General features: G+C 52.4%; 3 protein-coding genes across 10 annotated transcripts in view; 1 reads left to right on the top strand and 2 right to left on the bottom strand.

The window, feature by feature from the left end:
• RECQL5 (RecQ like helicase 5) overlaps positions 1 to 16,007 on the top strand; it is a 33,689-nt gene that overhangs the window by 8,371 nt on the left and 9,311 nt on the right. For all 4 annotated transcript variants that reach the window (XR_006739492.1, XR_006739491.1, XM_045569928.1 and 1 more), the window contains exon 7: positions 1,861 to 1,940. Coding sequence is in view for 2 of the 4 variants with exons in the window: in XM_045569928.1 (XP_045425884.1) it covers positions 1,861 to 1,940 (80 nt within the window). In the remaining 2 variants the exon portion in view is untranslated. The remainder of the gene's footprint in view (positions 1 to 1,860; positions 1,941 to 16,007) is intronic.
• SMIM6 (small integral membrane protein 6) lies at positions 4,886 to 12,178 on the bottom strand. 5 transcript variants are annotated; one of them, XM_045569932.1, is made up of 3 exons: positions 12,144 to 12,178; positions 6,013 to 6,145; positions 4,886 to 5,445 (listed from the first exon to the last, which is right to left on the bottom strand). In XM_045569932.1, the coding sequence occupies exon 3, from the start codon at positions 5,437 to 5,439 to the stop codon at positions 5,248 to 5,250; it is 192 nt and encodes a 63-aa protein (XP_045425888.1). In that variant the 5' UTR covers positions 5,440 to 5,445; positions 6,013 to 6,145; positions 12,144 to 12,178; the 3' UTR covers positions 4,886 to 5,247. The 5 variants fall into 5 exon arrangements, with proteins under 5 accessions (XP_045425888.1, XP_045425890.1, XP_045425887.1 ...); XM_045569934.1 differs by lacking the exon at positions 12,144 to 12,178 and adding an exon at positions 7,096 to 7,113 and having other exon boundaries at positions 6,013 to 6,148; XM_045569931.1 differs by lacking the exon at positions 12,144 to 12,178 and adding an exon at positions 6,426 to 6,619 and having other exon boundaries at positions 6,013 to 6,148.
• SMIM5 (small integral membrane protein 5) lies at positions 11,103 to 12,270 on the bottom strand. Its single transcript, XM_045569930.1, has 2 exons — positions 12,144 to 12,270; positions 11,103 to 11,680 (listed from the first exon to the last, which is right to left on the bottom strand). The coding sequence occupies exons 1-2, from the start codon at positions 12,268 to 12,270 to the stop codon at positions 11,571 to 11,573; spliced, it is 237 nt and encodes a 78-aa protein (XP_045425886.1). The 3' UTR covers positions 11,103 to 11,570.

Here is a 16,007-nt window from a genome sequence, read left to right as displayed (position 1 = left end):
ACAGGCGTGAGCCACCATGCCTGGCCAAAAAATTCACAATTTTTAAAAAGGAAAATTTAGTAAATAGACATGTACAAAAATGGCCAATGATGCATAATCACATCATTTAGAAATAATCACTAGTCAGTGACTGGTCCATAGCGCAGCCTTAAAACTGTGTGAGGCCAGGAATTGTCTGTGAGCAGAGCAGGAACAGAGCTTCAGTCAGTAAGAGGAGAACTACCTCCAGGAGTGGGCACGGAAGGAAGTTAGCTGCTGTCTTTATAGTTCCACTGCCCTGACCAAGTGTCCACATCCTAAATGTATAGTGTCCATCCCTCCTGTAGTGGCTTCAGCCCAAGGTGAGCCTGTCCTTTCAATTGAAGAAGGATGCAGAGGTAATCCCTGTGGGAAGGCCAGGAGTGCTGATGGCTCAGCCATTGGAACCACCTGTTCCTGCCCCACCACCTCCAATGGGAGCCACAAGGAGGCTAGCTAATGGGTGCCCGCGATTGACGATGTGGCAGAGACTCATGCTGCCACCTCCCTCCCACCAAAGATGGGGCTATGCCTGCTTTGTGCCTGTCCCCACTCTGCAGTAGCCATTCCCTGGCTTCCCAGATTTAAAAAAGGAAGAAAGAAAGTGGCTGGGGTGCGGTGGCTCACACCTGTAATCCTAGCACTCGGGGAGGCCAAAGTAGGAGGATTGGTTGAGCCCAGGAATTTGAGGTTGCAGTGAGCTACAACGCCGCTGCACCCTACCCAGGGTAAGAGTGAGACTCTGTCTCAACAAAAAAAAAAAAGGAAGAAAGAAAGTAATGAAAACAGGAAACTGTATTGTGTTAGGGGGAGGTGGGAGGGGAGATGTGAAAATGGTTTGGATTTTGTGTAAGGTTTTTCTGGGGTTTTTTTTCCCCTTAGTTGTAACTTTCCTTAAGTGCTTTTTTTCTTTTTTCCTTTTTTTAAAGTAAGTTGTAGGCTTTGGCTTGGAAAACCCCAGGTGATGGGAGGGCATAAACCTGAGGCTGCCACCCCTTTATCTGCCTTCACAGTACTGTCCCCTTCCCCTAGCTCCTCCCTGACCCCATGAGCCAGGCCTCAGATCTTCCAGCTAACCGATTCCCATGAGCCACTACTCTGATGTCAGCCTATAGCCAAGGGATCTGGGGCCCAGGCCTGGTGACCAACCCCTGTCAGCACACTCAGGATGCTCCCCACCTGCAGGCAGGTGACACCCTATCTGTACCATCAGCCTCTTCCAGAGCCTCCTGCCCTGCCCTGCCCCATCTGGGGTGCTCTGCTCAGGATGGGTCAGCAGGGCTGTTGTCAGCTTCCTGGGTAAGCAGAGACTCAAGAAACCTGTGGGGTCCTGTTCTGTGGTCTTGTCATCCCAGGGGTGCACTTGGGCCTCTAGGGGTCTGAATAGAAGGGCATGGGAGGGAAGGTTGCACCCCTGTAGTCTTACTCCACTGGTGTAGTGGGCAGCTGCCCACTTTTGCCCTACCCTGTACCACAGGCTTCTGAGTCAGCATTTTTTAAATTGTTTTTAAATACATGTTTTAAATTTGTCACACAAAAAAATTGACTGTTAACATTTTAGTATATATCCTCCAGTCCATACGTAAGTATATATGTTTATGCATATGTAAGTACACAACACTCATGTATATTTGCTATTAAATTAGATCACATTATATAGTGTTCCCCAAATGCTAGTCCATGGGCCTTTTGAATGGGAATCACCTGAGAAGCTTTTTGGAAGTGGAAGTTCTCAAAAGCTCCAGTCCCAGATTGAATGGTCTGGGGGTTCTGATGGGACACTGTGGCTACAGGGTAGTCCAATTCTGTAAGACTTGCTAAGTGGTCGGTTTTTGTCCCTAGGAAAAGAGAGGGAACAAAGCATCTGATAAAGCCACTCTCTTGGCCTTCGATGCCCTAGTGACTTTCTGCGAAGAATTGGGGTAAGTGACTTATTTTGTATGTGGAGCAAAGTGTCAGTGAGGTCATTTCTTTCCCTAGCACACACTAGTTAACCAGCTACCGTAAGACAGCCTTTGGGCCACCAAGGGACACCTGCCTGCAAAGGCCATTGTGTCAGGCAGCATGAAAATCAGGACCTTCCTCTTCTCTTTGGGAGGCCCCAGAAACTGTGGCAGTGTGAGGATTTGTTCAGCATTTTGGGTAGTCACCTATCCCTCCATCCTACCCCCCTTCTCAGATGGCTGGCCTCACAAACAACTCAGTCCTGAGTAATATGACCCAGTTCTGAGCCCTTGGCATTGTGGTCATCATGTGTCACTGAGCTCAGACTTCTGGCTTCACTTGAGTAGTACCCACTTTTGTCCAGGACCCAAACAGATGCATGTGACCCCCCCTTATCTCATGTGCTTTGAACCTGCTATTTTATCTGCATCTGCAGGTGACAGCAGGGCCTATGGAAGGAGCTTGATGGCCCCTCAGTGATAGGTTGTGGCTGGGCGTGTGAAGCTATGAATGCCCAGATAAGGGACACCTGGGAGGATTTTCTGCACTTGTGTCTAAAAAGCTCTTGGACTTACCTGATCTCATGGCATGATCCTGTGAGGAGATGAGGCAGAAGTGATTGCTTCAGACTTAGAGATGGATAAATTGAGGTCCAGAGAGGTCATAGTCACAAAGCTCACAATAGACAGAAGCCACTAAACCCAGGTCTCCTGATTTGCAGTGCTCATTTTCATACACATGTGCCATCTTGGTTTTTGCAAGACTAGAGTCTTGAAGCACAGTGCTGAGTGCGTACATAGTACTGGTGTCTAGCAGGTGTTTTAGGTTATCCTCTGGAAACCAAAGAGGCTTTTATTTAGGCTGTGTTTTTTTGTTTGCTTTGAGACAGGGTCTCGGTCTGTGGGCCAGGCTGCAGCGCAGTAGCACCATTACAGCTCATGCAGCCTCAAACTCCTGGGCTCAAGAGATCCTCCTGCCTTAGTTCTGAATAGCTGGGACTACATGTGTTTGCCACCATACCTGGCTAATTTTTAATTTTTTATAGAGATAGTGTCTCACTATTGCCTAGGCTGGTCTCGAATTCCTGGCCTCAAGCTATCTTCCCACCTTGGCTTCCCAAAGTGCTGGGATTACAGGCACAAGCCACTGGCCTGGGCCTTGTGTTTTGATTCCTACCTCCCTCCTATTCACTAATGAGTCAGTGGCTTCCAGACTGAATCTGTTTCCTTCTCCAAACAGCCATCTCTAGTTTGGCCTCTGTGGCCAGACCAGACCCAGCAGAAGTGGTACGCTGCAGTGCCAGGACTACCCTTTTGTATAGCCATTGCAGCCAAAGTCCTTTTCAGACACTAACACAGGGAGCTGCTAAATTTGGCTTTCGTAGGCTCCTCGAACAGAGCTCTCATTTCTGGTGAGGAATGAAAGGTTATCGCCAACTGTCAGAGTCTCCTCTGCTGGACAACACCCTGGGGCTGAGTCTGAGGCTCTGGAGGGCTCTCTGGAGGGTTAGCTCTGCCGCATCCCCAGAGGCTGCCCAGCATATCAGGCAAGGGGACAGGTCTTCCCAAGGGCCTCTGCCTGTATTTCTCCTGTCTCATTCCAGGGAGCTGGGACTTCTTAGTGCATCAGTGGACTGGTTGTGGGGGTGGGATCTAGGCATCTGTGGGCCCAAGCAGTCGAGGTGACCAACTCCCACCGCCATGTGTGCAGCTCATACTGCCATCTCATTTGCCACATGTGCGGGTTCTGGATTCTAGGCCCCAGACTGGAATAAACACTGTGGGTGTCTGTAGTGGCCATAGCTCTTTGAATGAAAGAGGATGTCTGTTTGATGCATAAATGGTATATAGCATTCCCTTCTCTGCAAGATAGTTATTCCTTTTCTAAGAATAGTTCTGGTTGGAGGCTGAGGTTGAAGCAACTGTTCCCACCAGCGATCCCTCTAGGTGGACACCTGGCAGCAAGGGACAGAGCCAGTGGGGTGGGTTCAGCAGAGGTGGGTACACTTCTACAAAGAAAGCTGTTGTGGGGTCTGGGTGCGTGGGGGTGGGGCAGCAGAAATGATGCTCATGTCTGTTACGCTTGAGGCCGGGCTGGACAGCCAGCAGTTTTCCCTCTTCTCTGCACATGGCTACTTTCTCTAGGCTGCAGCCTTGAAAAAGCTGTATTTATTTATTCATGACAGGGCTTTTTATCTTTTAGTGTCACAGGGAACAGTTACTAGTTTTGAAGTGTCCTCTGGCCTAGAGGTCCTTCCTTTGAGAAGGAAGACCAGCTTTGTGCATAGGCCTGGAGTGAATTGGGCTCTGTGGTCTCCTGGGATCTCTGGGCTAGGGGAGCCCACCAGCCCTGTGTCTTCCTGCTCATTCATTCATTTAATTTAGCCATCAAGTGCTGACAGATAACGACTCTGTGCCAGGCACATTGGACATGAGGGAATACAATGCTGAGCAGAAAGAGACCCCTCCTGCTTTGATGGTGCTTGATCCAGCGGGGAAGACAGGCACTTATCAGATAACAACATTAAAAACATGTAAGTTCTGTTAAATGGGGTTTGAAGAAAAGGTATATGGTGATTGAGTGTATGTAACAGATGGCCCTACCCAAATCCCAGAGGGTCAGGGAAGATTTACCTGAGGAAGTCAGGTTTGGCTTGAGGTCTGAAGGATAAGGAAGCACTAACTATGGCAAGGAGTGAGGTGTGGTGTGAAGGAGAGCATCCCAGTAAAAGGGAATAGCATGTGCAAAGGCCCTGTGGTAGGAGAGAACACACCATATTCAAGAACTGAAACACATGTCAAGAACCCAGGAGCAGGATGGCTGGAGAGACAGGGAAGGCCAGACCATGTAGGGACTTGAAGGCTTTGCTAGGGAAACTTGCTCTTGGTCTAGGTAGAAAATGAGCTCTCACAAGTTAGCAGATTTGAAAAGGAATTTTTACTTCATGTGATTGGTTGGTTGTGTCTTTCTCTGTTAAGGATTTGTGAAGTTACTGGCTGAGCCTGTGATCCTGTTAGAGGACCTTGTTAGCCTTGCTCATCTCACCTGAGGCAGTGGAGAGGCCCTCTCCTTGTGATTTCAGAGTCCTAGTGGCAGCAGAGAAGGAGGGTGGCCAGAATTGGTCTCAGACCAGGCTCCCCATCTTGCTAGTCAGATCCAGTATTTGACTAGATACTTTCCTGGCAGGTAGAATATGCCAGGGCTTGGGGCCCAAGCCAGAGGGGACCCTGCAGGGGCCCGCTGCCACTGTAGGTCAGCTCACCTCCCCTGCTGCTGTCTCAGCCCCTAGGAAGTGAGATCAGTCCTCTTCACACGGTCGTCTTCTGTCGGTTGGAACAAACCAAACACAATAGCAAACAGGATGAGAAGCAGGACTGTAGTTATGAATAAGCCGATCACTGCCAGGCCCCCCTTCTCCCAGGGGTTCTGCCAGAATTCATCCTTCCAGACTGACTTCTGCACTGTGAGTTGGTCCATGTGAACCTGGAAAAGAGGGACAGAGGTCCTGAGTGCAGGGGGCTCTCCAAGGCCCTGTCCTAGGCACTACTCTCCACTTCCCGACTTCAGCCCCTGTAGCGGTCTTGGTGAACAGCTGGCCCTCCTCTGCAGCCAGTGGACGCAGAGGGATGGTGAGTCTTTGGGCTCAGTGCCTCCAGCAAGCAACAAATGGAGTTTCCCCCTCTATAGAAATAGAAGCAGGAAGTGGTGCAAAGGGAGGGGCCCTGGATTGTCTAGTCGTTTTTTCCTGAATAGCCCCAATGTGAGCAAGAACTTTCTCTGTTATCCCTGAGACCTCAGCTAGAATCAGAAAAGTACCACTATAGATCCTATTTTTCCTGCCCCAATTGCCAAACACTTGGGAGGCATTTTGAGAGATCCGTTTAGGAGTCAAGGCATGGACTGACTTTGGCTGAGGCCGTGGTAAACTTCCTTGGAGGCAGCTGAGAACGGAAGGACTAACTCACTTTCTTGAAATGGAGCTAATATCGACAGGCTGGGAGCCTGTAGCCAGTTAAAGGAAGGACAGGTGACGAGGGAAGGAGGCATTACCTGATTTTGCTGTTGACAGTCCTGTTTCCCACGAGGGCAAATCAGGGTAGTCCTTCAGGCCCCGCACGTTAGGGGGGCAGCCTGAGATGAAGGCCCACCAGGTGACCAGAGCTGCACCGACTCAAAGAAGCAACTGCTGAGAGGAAAAGGTATTGGCCTTGCCAAGTGGCCCTGACCAGACCACTGCTGACACCAAAGCAAACAAAAGTGGGCTAGGGCTAGTTGCCTGGCAACCGTGGTTCCCATTTTGCCTTTCACACTCCCTCCGGCTATATTCTGCCCTTTTGTGATGTCATTTTGGGGGGTACTCAGGACATGTGTTAATGAGTCCTTCCTGACAGAAGCCAGAATGGGGTGAGGGGGGCAATAGACTGTATCCAGAGCCTTTGTCCTGGGCCACCTGTCCCCCTTACCTGTGGCTGGGCCTTGGCTCTCCTGTCTAGATGACCTGTCGACCAAGAGGACCTGCCCGGAGCTTGGGAAGTGCCGGGGCTGGGACTGCCACATAGGCGTTGCTTCCTATGGCGCAGGGTGAATGATTAACTGCAGCCCCAGCTGGCACCTCCTGGAACTAATCTCTAGGTGGAAGTGTTTATCACTGTTGAGACCTAGCTTCTCCCTTGTGCCTTCGTCTGCCTCTTAGGCACGGCCTCAGCTGCTCTGTGTGGTTGGTTCCTACCCACCGGTGCCATAGGGAAGCTAAGAAGAGGGAATAAAGGCTGTGCCCTGGTGCTTGAAACCCGGTGGCCACCATTTACTCCTTTAAAAGCTGGGATGTGAGGGCCTGCCGTGGCGGGAGCTGCACTAGGCACTTGGGAGATAAGAGGTAGGCCCCGCCCTCAGTGACCTTCCCCTCTGGCCCCAGGGTCCTCAAGCCTGTTGTTAGAATCTGGGAGTTTGTAGAAATGCCCAGGCCCCACCTCATACCACGTTCGTCAGTCTCTGGGGATGCCAGAGCATCGTGTTGTTTTAGACCCCCCCCAGGTGATTTTCCCCAGGTGTAGGCAGGGCTGGATGACAGATGGTGAACAAGCTCAGGAAAGTCGTCCTTAACTGTCATGCGCTGAATTGGCCCCGGCTTACCCAATGCTTTCCGTGCCCGTGTGTGAAACTTCCTGACTAATGCCCCTGGCATGCAGCGCACTCAGCCGGCAGGCTGGTCTCTGGTGCACCTTGTCCTTGTGCTCCGTCAGTTAAGTCAGATGCTTATCAAGAGTGAGTTGTTTGTTCCCAAACCTGCTTACGGTAGTTGTAATTGTATAATCGAATTTGACATCACATAAACAAATGAAGCAACAGTAATAGCCGAAACCCCAATTTTACAGATGGGGAATAGGCACAGAGAGGTTAAATAACTTACCTAAGGTCACTCAGCTAGTAAGTACTCAATTGGGGTTTGAACCCAGCTGGACACAGAGTGTGGGGTCTGAAGCACTATGCCATACCTCAGAGTAAATGAAGAAAGTTGTTGTTTCTATAAATACATATTTGACCACTTAGGGATGACTTAGGAATCATTCAAGTAATGTTCCTGTCAGAAAAAATGCAGACATGGTAACTAAATATTGGGGACATTTTGTGAAAATCCAGAATGATTTCACACTCAGATTCCTTTGCAAATGCCTTCAAGTTCTCGGGCACATGTGTGTAAAGTTCTACTTTAAAGAAACCAAAACTACAAAATAGACGATACAGGAACTTTGGTTAGCAAGCCATACTCAGAGAAAAGACCCTGGCCCTACACCAGAAAGACTGGCCGAGGAATGTGCATACATGTGTTTCAACTTAAAATGAGATGTGTTGCCAGGGGCCATGGCTCACGCCTGTAATCCCAGCACTTTGGGAGGCCGAGGTGGAAGGATTGCTTGAGGCCAGGAGTTCGAGACCAGCCTTGCAACATAGCAAGACCCCCTCTCCACAAAAAATAAACAGATTAGCTAGAGGTAGTGGCGTGCATCTGTAATCCCAGTGACTCAAGAGGCTGAGGCGGGAGGATCACCTGAGCCCAGGAGTTCAAGACTGCAGTGAGCTGTGATTGCACCACTGCATTCCAGCCTGGGTGATAGAACAGGACCCTGTTTCTAAAAAATAAACAAAGTAAAATGAGATGTGAAAAATTAAAATTGAATGAGATGTGTAGAGAACTTAGGTGTCATATACACAAAAGTTGCTTTAACTGGCTTTTTCAATTAACTGCTGGCCCCAGTCAGATCATTCTACCCCAGTGATGGCTATGAAGAGACCCATGTGGCAGGAGAGGTGGAGGACACTGTCGGTACAGCTGGTAGACCTGGTCGGGGGGCTGAGGTGCTCCCTGTGTAAGGAAGGGATTTTTCAAGTTGAGACATGAAGACTGTATGAGTCAGAATTAGGGGACATTGTTGTATGGTAGGGAACAGGTCCCAAGGACAGCAAAGAAACTTTTTTTTTTTAAAAGACAAAATTAATTTGTCCTCAATTTTTTATGATCTGGAATTTGTATTACCCAGGAACAAATGTGTTGTTATGAAAATTTTTATTATAGATTGCTTTAAAGTATTAATAATGTTTGAGGAAACAGATTTGGGAGAAAATGCTCTCTGCCAGGTTTTGCTAATAAGATTCTTGCATCGGTGTCTTTATTGTAGTTTTTAATCAGGCATAACGTAGAGACAGTAAACACGGTCAACACAGTCTTCAGTGCAGAGCGAGGCCCTCCTGAGGAACAGAGCAGACTGCTGCGTGGCCACGGTCGGGGTGGGTGTGAAGACGCTGGTGAGAGGACTGTGGAGACGGCTTAGGATGCTGCCACAGTGACCCCAGGCACGCATCAGTGGTGGCTTGGTCCAGGATGGCTTAGTGGCGGGAACAGAGACGTGGTGGCCAGAGTCAGTCAGACGTTCTCTAGGCCTAAAACAGCCTGATGGCCACCCCTTCCACGGCCCCCGCCTGCCTTCAGGCAGCACAGGCACATCTTTCTCTTTATTCTCTCCTGCGGGGGGATTGCAGCTCCTCTCCATGCCTGTCTTCCCCAGGGAAGACCCACACGAGAGCTGTCTGTTCCAGGAGTGGGCCAGGCTGCTGTTGGTCCAAGTGGGACTGAGGCCTGTGTGGGACTTAGGGCCCAGTGTGTGCCAGTTTGCTGTCAATGGGAGGAGTCAGACTTCTGAGGGCAGGGACCGCATCCTGTGTGGACTCAGCAGTGTGGACTGCCTGGCGTGGAACAGGAAGGTGCAAATGAGCCAGCCGGTCTGCCTGTCTGCCCAGGGCTGTCCGTGGTCCCCACCTGTCAGCAGCTGGACTGGGGAATCAGAATCATTTCTAGCAGAGCCTCAGCCGCTGCCACCCTGAAGGATAGCCATTCTTGATGCCTAAGGAAAAGTCACACAGGAATTGGGCTGCTTCACTGTTGGGCTTCCAGGGACCCTCTAGCCATTGGTGCTAGGAGTGAAAAAATGCAAGGGTTCCTGTCCCTCCCCCTTTCCTATGTTTTTCTTCTGGGAGGGACGCCTTGTTGGGCCCCACCCCAGCTCTTACCTGTTGGGTCCCACCCTCTCCCATGGAGGTTATTTTGAGACAGCGTTTGGGGTGTGGGTGTTTGGGATGGGGTTGGTTGATGGAGGATAATGGATCAGAGCCTTATCTGTCTTTCCACCTGGTGGCCAAGTTCCAGGCCTCGGAGCCTGGGTGGGGTGAGCCGGGGCTGTGGAGCCAGACAGGCTGGACTCAGAGGCTGGCTGTGCCACTTTTCAGCTGGTTGAACTTAGACAAATCACCTAGTGTCACTAATGCTCAATTTCCTTGTCTCTAAAATGGGGACAATGGATCTACAGCATTGAGGTATTGCAATGATTGAATGAATTTGTCTGCATGAAAATGCTGAAGAGAGTGCCTGAGCATGTATAAGCCCTCAGTGAATTTTAGCCATCATTGTCGTCGTCATCATTGTCATTCTGAACCCCATTCTTTGGAGAAAGCCAAGAACAAGCAGTTTCTTGAATTTCTTTTCTCTTTTTTCCTACGGGGACACTTCTTCTCTGGGTCTTCAACCCAAACCTGTCAGACAAGTCCATGGACACCAGGAAATGAGACCAGCCAGTGAGAGCTTGTCATGCCCTGCCTGCCCCTGCCAGTGTGTCAGGGGCTGGCATTGCCACTCCATGACCTGTTTTCTGGGTAGACAGGGCTCTGCTCCCAGGAAGCCAGAGCATGGGCCATGTGGTGATGGAAGCCTGTGAAAGGTACAGACTTCTTTATGGCTCTGGGGAACCCATGGGGAGGGACCGCGTTCCATCCCGGCCCCATTGGCACTTATGGAGCCTCGTGCCTCCTCTACCCTCATTCCTGGTCTGTAACTCTAGCTGGAAAGTTCTCTGGAAGAGAAAGTAAACTGAAGGGAGGGAGGATGGAAGGGTGTCACATCTCAGCAGGACCGTTCTTTAAAATGGGTCCATGTTGCTCTGGGTTGGTCTCTTGTTTAGAGGAGAAAATAATGAAAATAAAGTTCATATTTATGGAGCTGTTAGGATATGCCCAGCACCGTGCTGTGCTTGACCTAGGTCTAAGATGTTTATCCTCACAGTGCACCCCAGGAAGCAGTACCAGGATTAGCCCCATTTCACCAGGGAGGAGATGTGGCTTGGGGAAGTTGAGTCACACAGCTAAGTGGCAGGGTGAGGTGTGAGCCCAGTCAGCACATGATGGGGGAAGGGCCCAGGGTTAGGGTGCAGGTTACGGATGATACTAGGGGCCTAACCTGCTCTTACTCCAGAAGTCTGGGAAGACCCACTGGCCTGAGCCTGCTAGTGTTGGGTGTGCAGCCGAAGTTACTGCTAGTGGAAAATGTTAAGTGGCGTTCCTGAGCCTAGCACCTAGCCTCTGTCACTCTGCAGCTTGTTAACAACTAATGCTTGGCCACAGCTTGTTAACAGCTACTGCTTGGCAGGAATTTCACTGCACCCCTCCCCCATGGCTGTGGCATTACCGCCTGCATGGTTTTCCAGTTTTTGTCGGCACGGAGAGCAGAGGCCTGGACAAGATAGGTGCTGGCCACGCCCCTGGAGTTCTGGCACACCGTCTGCCCTCAGAGAGTCTGGTGCCACAGAAACACATAAGCAAAGAGCTTTTACTTGGAAGTAAACAGGCCGATACCAGACTAGAATACTGACAGGTCCCGGGAGCTCGTGATGCAATAGCTCTTGCACAGTGTCCCCTGATGGACTTGCTCCTTCTCAGTGTGGCTAGCTCGCCACAGGAGTGCGCCATTCTTCACTGAGGTATGGGGACCCCTGCTTCCTTAAAAAATGCAGGTCGACAAAGAATCCCAGGTAGTTTACTCAGTCTTCGGAACTGTCGATGCCTCCTCGGCACCCAGCGTCCACTGGTGGACAGTTCTGTGCCTGTACCAGCCCTTGTTTCCTTGATAAGCCTCCAGGGGTCAGTGTCCAGGTGCCTGGGCGGGGCCAGGGCTGGGCCAGGGGGTCCTTGTCTTGAGGGGCAAGGGCTGCAGGGCCAGGCGGATCGCCTGTGTCATGGCGTTGGCAGACTCCTCTCCAGCTCCTCAGCCGTCACCCTGGCCCTCATGCTGGGGTCATGGGCTGCACTTGGACCTTCCGGCCCCTCCGCTCTGGGCAGCAGCAGTGAGTGCAGCAGCAGCTGCAGGCTATCAGCAGCAGCATCAGAACAGTGGCTGGAGGGCGGAGAGAGCGCAGGGCACTCAGGGGTGGCAGAGGGAAAGGATGCCCCCCGGAGGTGTGCTAGGGCTTTCCCCCCAAGCTCTAGGTTAGTGTTTAGAAAGAACCCAGAGGCTGGCGGGAGGTATTCATAGTCCCCCTGCCGGTTGCCAGGGCCGACCTCCGACCTCCTCCCTGTTGTGTCTCCTCCTCCGTTGCTCAAGCCTGGCTCATCCCTGGGTTGGGATCTGGGAGGCAACTGGGCCCAGGTCCCAGCACTGCCCATGACCCGAGCAGCATGTCAGAGGATGTGGAGAAATCCCTTGGCTTCTCCCAACGGACAGCTGCCTTTCTTCCTTGAGCTGGGGGACACTGGCCACCTCTGCCTGCCTGCCCTCCGGCTAGCACCATGGTGTTATCTCTCCTGGATGCCAGGAAGAGCCATGGGGCACTGAGAAGAATCTGAGTGACCCAACTGACCTGTGAAAAGCAGGATGACCGAGAAGGCCACGATCTCCACGGGGTCGGCCTGGGGCAGCCTCTGTAGCTTGAGCAGCAGCCTCTCGCCCACAGAGCGCATCTCCTGCACGAAGTTGGTGGCTGCCATGCTGGACTGGCTTCCTGCTGGGACAGAGAGAACACCTAGAGTCTGGCTCTACACAGCACCAGAGATTCCACCCTCTCACCCACCCATGGCCCGAAGAACAAGTTTGGCAGGTCTCACGCATCATCACACCCCTGGTGACTTCCGCTCAGTGGTGGCCCTCAGCCCCCATCTAGCTGATACTGCCTAGGATGAGGGAAGCTGGCGATGAGAGTGAGACTGGGGGCCTGCTTCGGGGGGATGCTTGGCAGAGCTGAACCCTGTAGGGCTCTGCCAGCCAAGGCTGAGGTTGGTGATGGTTTCTGACCACAAGGTGGAGTGACTTTGCTGTTACATTCTTTTGTCTCTAGACACTACTCCTAGGTTTTGCCAGAGTGCCTTGGACTGGCACAGCTCCCCTGGGTCATTCAGGACTTGGGTGCCTCCCCCAATCCCCTTGGGGTGGGGAGATGGGCTTCAGGATTCCAACCTCCTGCTCTTGCCTTTTGTCATATGTGTGGGCAGGGGGATCAGGTTCTCCCAAGAGCAGGTTCGTGGGGGTTTCTGACCAGGGTCAGCTGTAGGTGAGAACTGTCCCCTAGGGCACCTCACCTGTCCCACTAGCCCAGTTTCTTTACTCATGTTTTGTTCTCCTGTGAGGAGGAAGAGACCATACTGTGTCCCTCTGGTTTTTGCCAGGGGGCTCTGTGTGTCAGGAGGGATCGGGAGTCCCAGGACTGGATTAGCTAGCTCTCCCCTGCTTCTCTGGCCTGACCTGGAGTCCTCTGTGCTCCCACCCCTGCCCCAGGGAAGCCTCTTCCTGTCTAGGGTTGCCCAGGAGGCCCGAGGTGCAGCTCTAGCAGAGTCTATGAGTTGGGGCCTATTGTACATCAGAGCTGCTTTCCCCTGCCGCCTCTCTGGTAGGCATGAGGGAGCCAGTGCCTCTTCAGAGAGGAACAGGGACAGCCTTGTGCTAACCCAGCCTGAACTAGTTCACCAAAGCTCTAATCTGGGGAGGCGGTGGAGTGGGGGGACAGGTGGCCAGGGGCTCATGCCAGGCCTTTGGTTGTAATTACTGCTGCCTCATTCCTGGTCTCAACTGGTTCTCCCCCAGATGGCTGCGGTCAGCAAGGCTGGTCCCTTCTGGTGCTGCTGCCTCGGCATAGCTGATTTAGATCCACCTTGAAGGTCATGTACCCTGCACTTGGCTTGCTGCCCTCCTGTGGCCATTCAGCCCTTGCTTGCCCCACCTGCTAAGGCAGCCCACCCCATTGCAGAGGTCGGACCCCTGCTGACCTCCAGTTAGCCCCACTTGTTGTCACTGAGGACTTGCCACCCTTCTGCCTCTCAGTCCTTCAGGAACTGATGGTAGCTGGCATCAATTTCCTTTTCTACAAGGTAACTTCTCTAGTTTTCTAGAACATTGTTCTGATCCTCCTGGACTTGAGTGCTGCCTCCCCTTCCTCCTTTGTGACATGGACGAGTTGCTTCCTCTCTCTGACGTGGAGTGAGATGCCCATCTTTCGCAGCCATTGGGAGGACTGACCGTCTAGCAGCATGTGGTAAAGCCACAGGGAGGTCCCCAGCACGTGTGAGTGCCCCTCTGGGTGGGGTCTGGCCAGTGCCACTACAGTCGAGGCAGCCTTGGGTCTCCCTGGCTTTAGGAGCTGTCTCCCCCGCCCCTAAACACCTTTTAGGTGTTTTATCTGTCCTGCATTTCTGGGGTGTTCATGGCATGTGTACTGAAGGAAGGTGGGTGAGCTGGAGATCGGGAGGTATTTTTTTAAGGGACAATGGAGGTGGCAGGCAGATGATGACTCCATGGAAAATTAGATGATTTCCTGCAAAAGTGGGAGGTTCCCTGAGTTAGTTCTCTCTCAGCCTCACCTCTAGGTTAGCACGTTTCTGCAGAAGGATCCCATGTACTAAGAAGCATAGAATCCTGGAATGTTGCAAGTCATCTGCTCCTGCCTCCTTCCTTTTACATATGGGGAAACTGAGACCTGAGAGAGTGAGTGACTTCTCTGAGGTCACACAGCAGGATGGGGGCTGGTCAGCACAAAGAGTGACCAATACTCTCTCTCCACGGGGGCCTGTCTCGGGCTCTGGCAGCAAGATAAGTCAGCCCAGGAGCAGCCCAGAGGGCGCCGCCCATGCGTGGGCTTGGCACAGGAGCCAGGGCCCCAGAGCCCTCTGGAAGCAGTTGGCTGTGCTCGGCCAGCCCCACCTCACCTCGTGGGTCTGGAGCTGCTTTTATCAGCACATCACTGCCAGGCCAGGGCCACACCAGGCTTTTTGAGAACTACCTGTAGTACTTGTCACCAAGGGGACAGATCTTGTGTGCCCTGCTAATCCGAGCATTGGACTGCCACCTCTGGTCAGATCGAATGGGACTCTCCCTCTGGCCAGGTGAAGCAGGCTTGCAGAAGGATGATGGTCCCCTTGGTTGTGCCAGAAGCTCTGCCATCCCTACTCCCCAGGTTTCCAGCCGGTCTCATTCTTAGAGGAGGAAGAGAAGATGCCGACTAATGCCCGGGGGCGGTTTGCACGGGTTTGGAAGCTGAGCTGCTTCTCTCCCCGCCATCTTCATCTGTACTTGGTCTGGCTTTTTCAGCCTAATTGGTGCTGTGCCCACATCGCCTAATGTAACCCAGCAAACACTCCTTAAAAGAGGAAGTGGGCAGGAGGTGGGAGGGCAGGGAGAGCTCTTTCACTGTGTGCCACACCCAAAGACCAGGAGAGATTGTAGCGGGTTCCCTCCTTGTGAGCAGTGAGAAGCAGTGGTGGGAAGACCCAGGGCGGTCTGAGAGTCGCGGATCTCCAGAGCAGGGAGCTGCGCAGCTGGGTTGAGGCTGAGTTTACTGTGCAGGAAAAGCGGAGTTCGTTGATCAGAACCTTTGGCTATGAAGCCATCCTCCTCCAGGGGTTGTGAAGTCAGAAGGCTGCAGACTCGTGCCTGGGCCCCTCTGGGAAGAGTGTCGTTCCATACCAGCACAGGCCAAGGTGTGGACAGCATCATAGCTTTGCACCCAAGCCTTCCCTAGGGGGCCAACTGCGAGCTGCATTTGCCAACCAGGCTTGGCCACGATCACCCAGCCCTGGGTCTGACCCAGGGCTGCTCATGGGATCCCGTCTCACTGTGATCAGGAGCGAGGCCGTTGGACGTGGCTGTTGCATCCCCAAAGAGCTGAAGAGGAACCCTCTTTGCTTTGCAGTTGATATTTTGTCATTTTGAGCTTCAGCCTGTGACTGAGCAAAAAGAGCCTTAATGGGGAATGTGGAGGCACTGAGGGGTCTTGTTCTCTGAGGAGGAGGCGCATTCCAACAAGTTCCCAGGCTGTCTTCCCAGTGGGCTATTTAAAGCGAGGCCAAGGGAGTGCCTGATGCCTGGTGCCTAATATAACCAGCAGCCGTCAGGTGACCTTGTGGCATGTGCCCCAGCTGTTGCTCCAAAGGGAGCCCTAAGTGTTCCCAGCTGTGGGAGCTCTCAAGCTGCCACCTCTTGTCCCTGTTACCTTCCCAGGTTGGAAGGAGGAAGGCAGGGAAGCCTGGTGGGGCTACTGATAATTCTGTGTTTGTTTAGTCTTTCTATCTCAGACTTCTTCTAAAACTGCACTTCTGCCAGTGAACCAGGGAAACCAGAGTTCCTCCCAGCCTCATGCTCTGTAGTGCCTCATTTGGGGCTTCTCAGGGTCTTCAGAGGTTCCTGGGTGGCGGCCAGAGCAAGTAGTGGCTTCCCCTGGCCCCAGAAGGGAGAGCAG

This window comes from Lemur catta, chromosome 15 (genome assembly GCF_020740605.2).
Source record: "Lemur catta isolate mLemCat1 chromosome 15, mLemCat1.pri, whole genome shotgun sequence".
Classification (NCBI taxonomy): domain Eukaryota; kingdom Metazoa; phylum Chordata; class Mammalia; order Primates; family Lemuridae; genus Lemur; species Lemur catta.
Note: the sequence above shows the minus strand (reverse complement) of the source record. Positions and strands in the feature narration are given on the sequence as shown.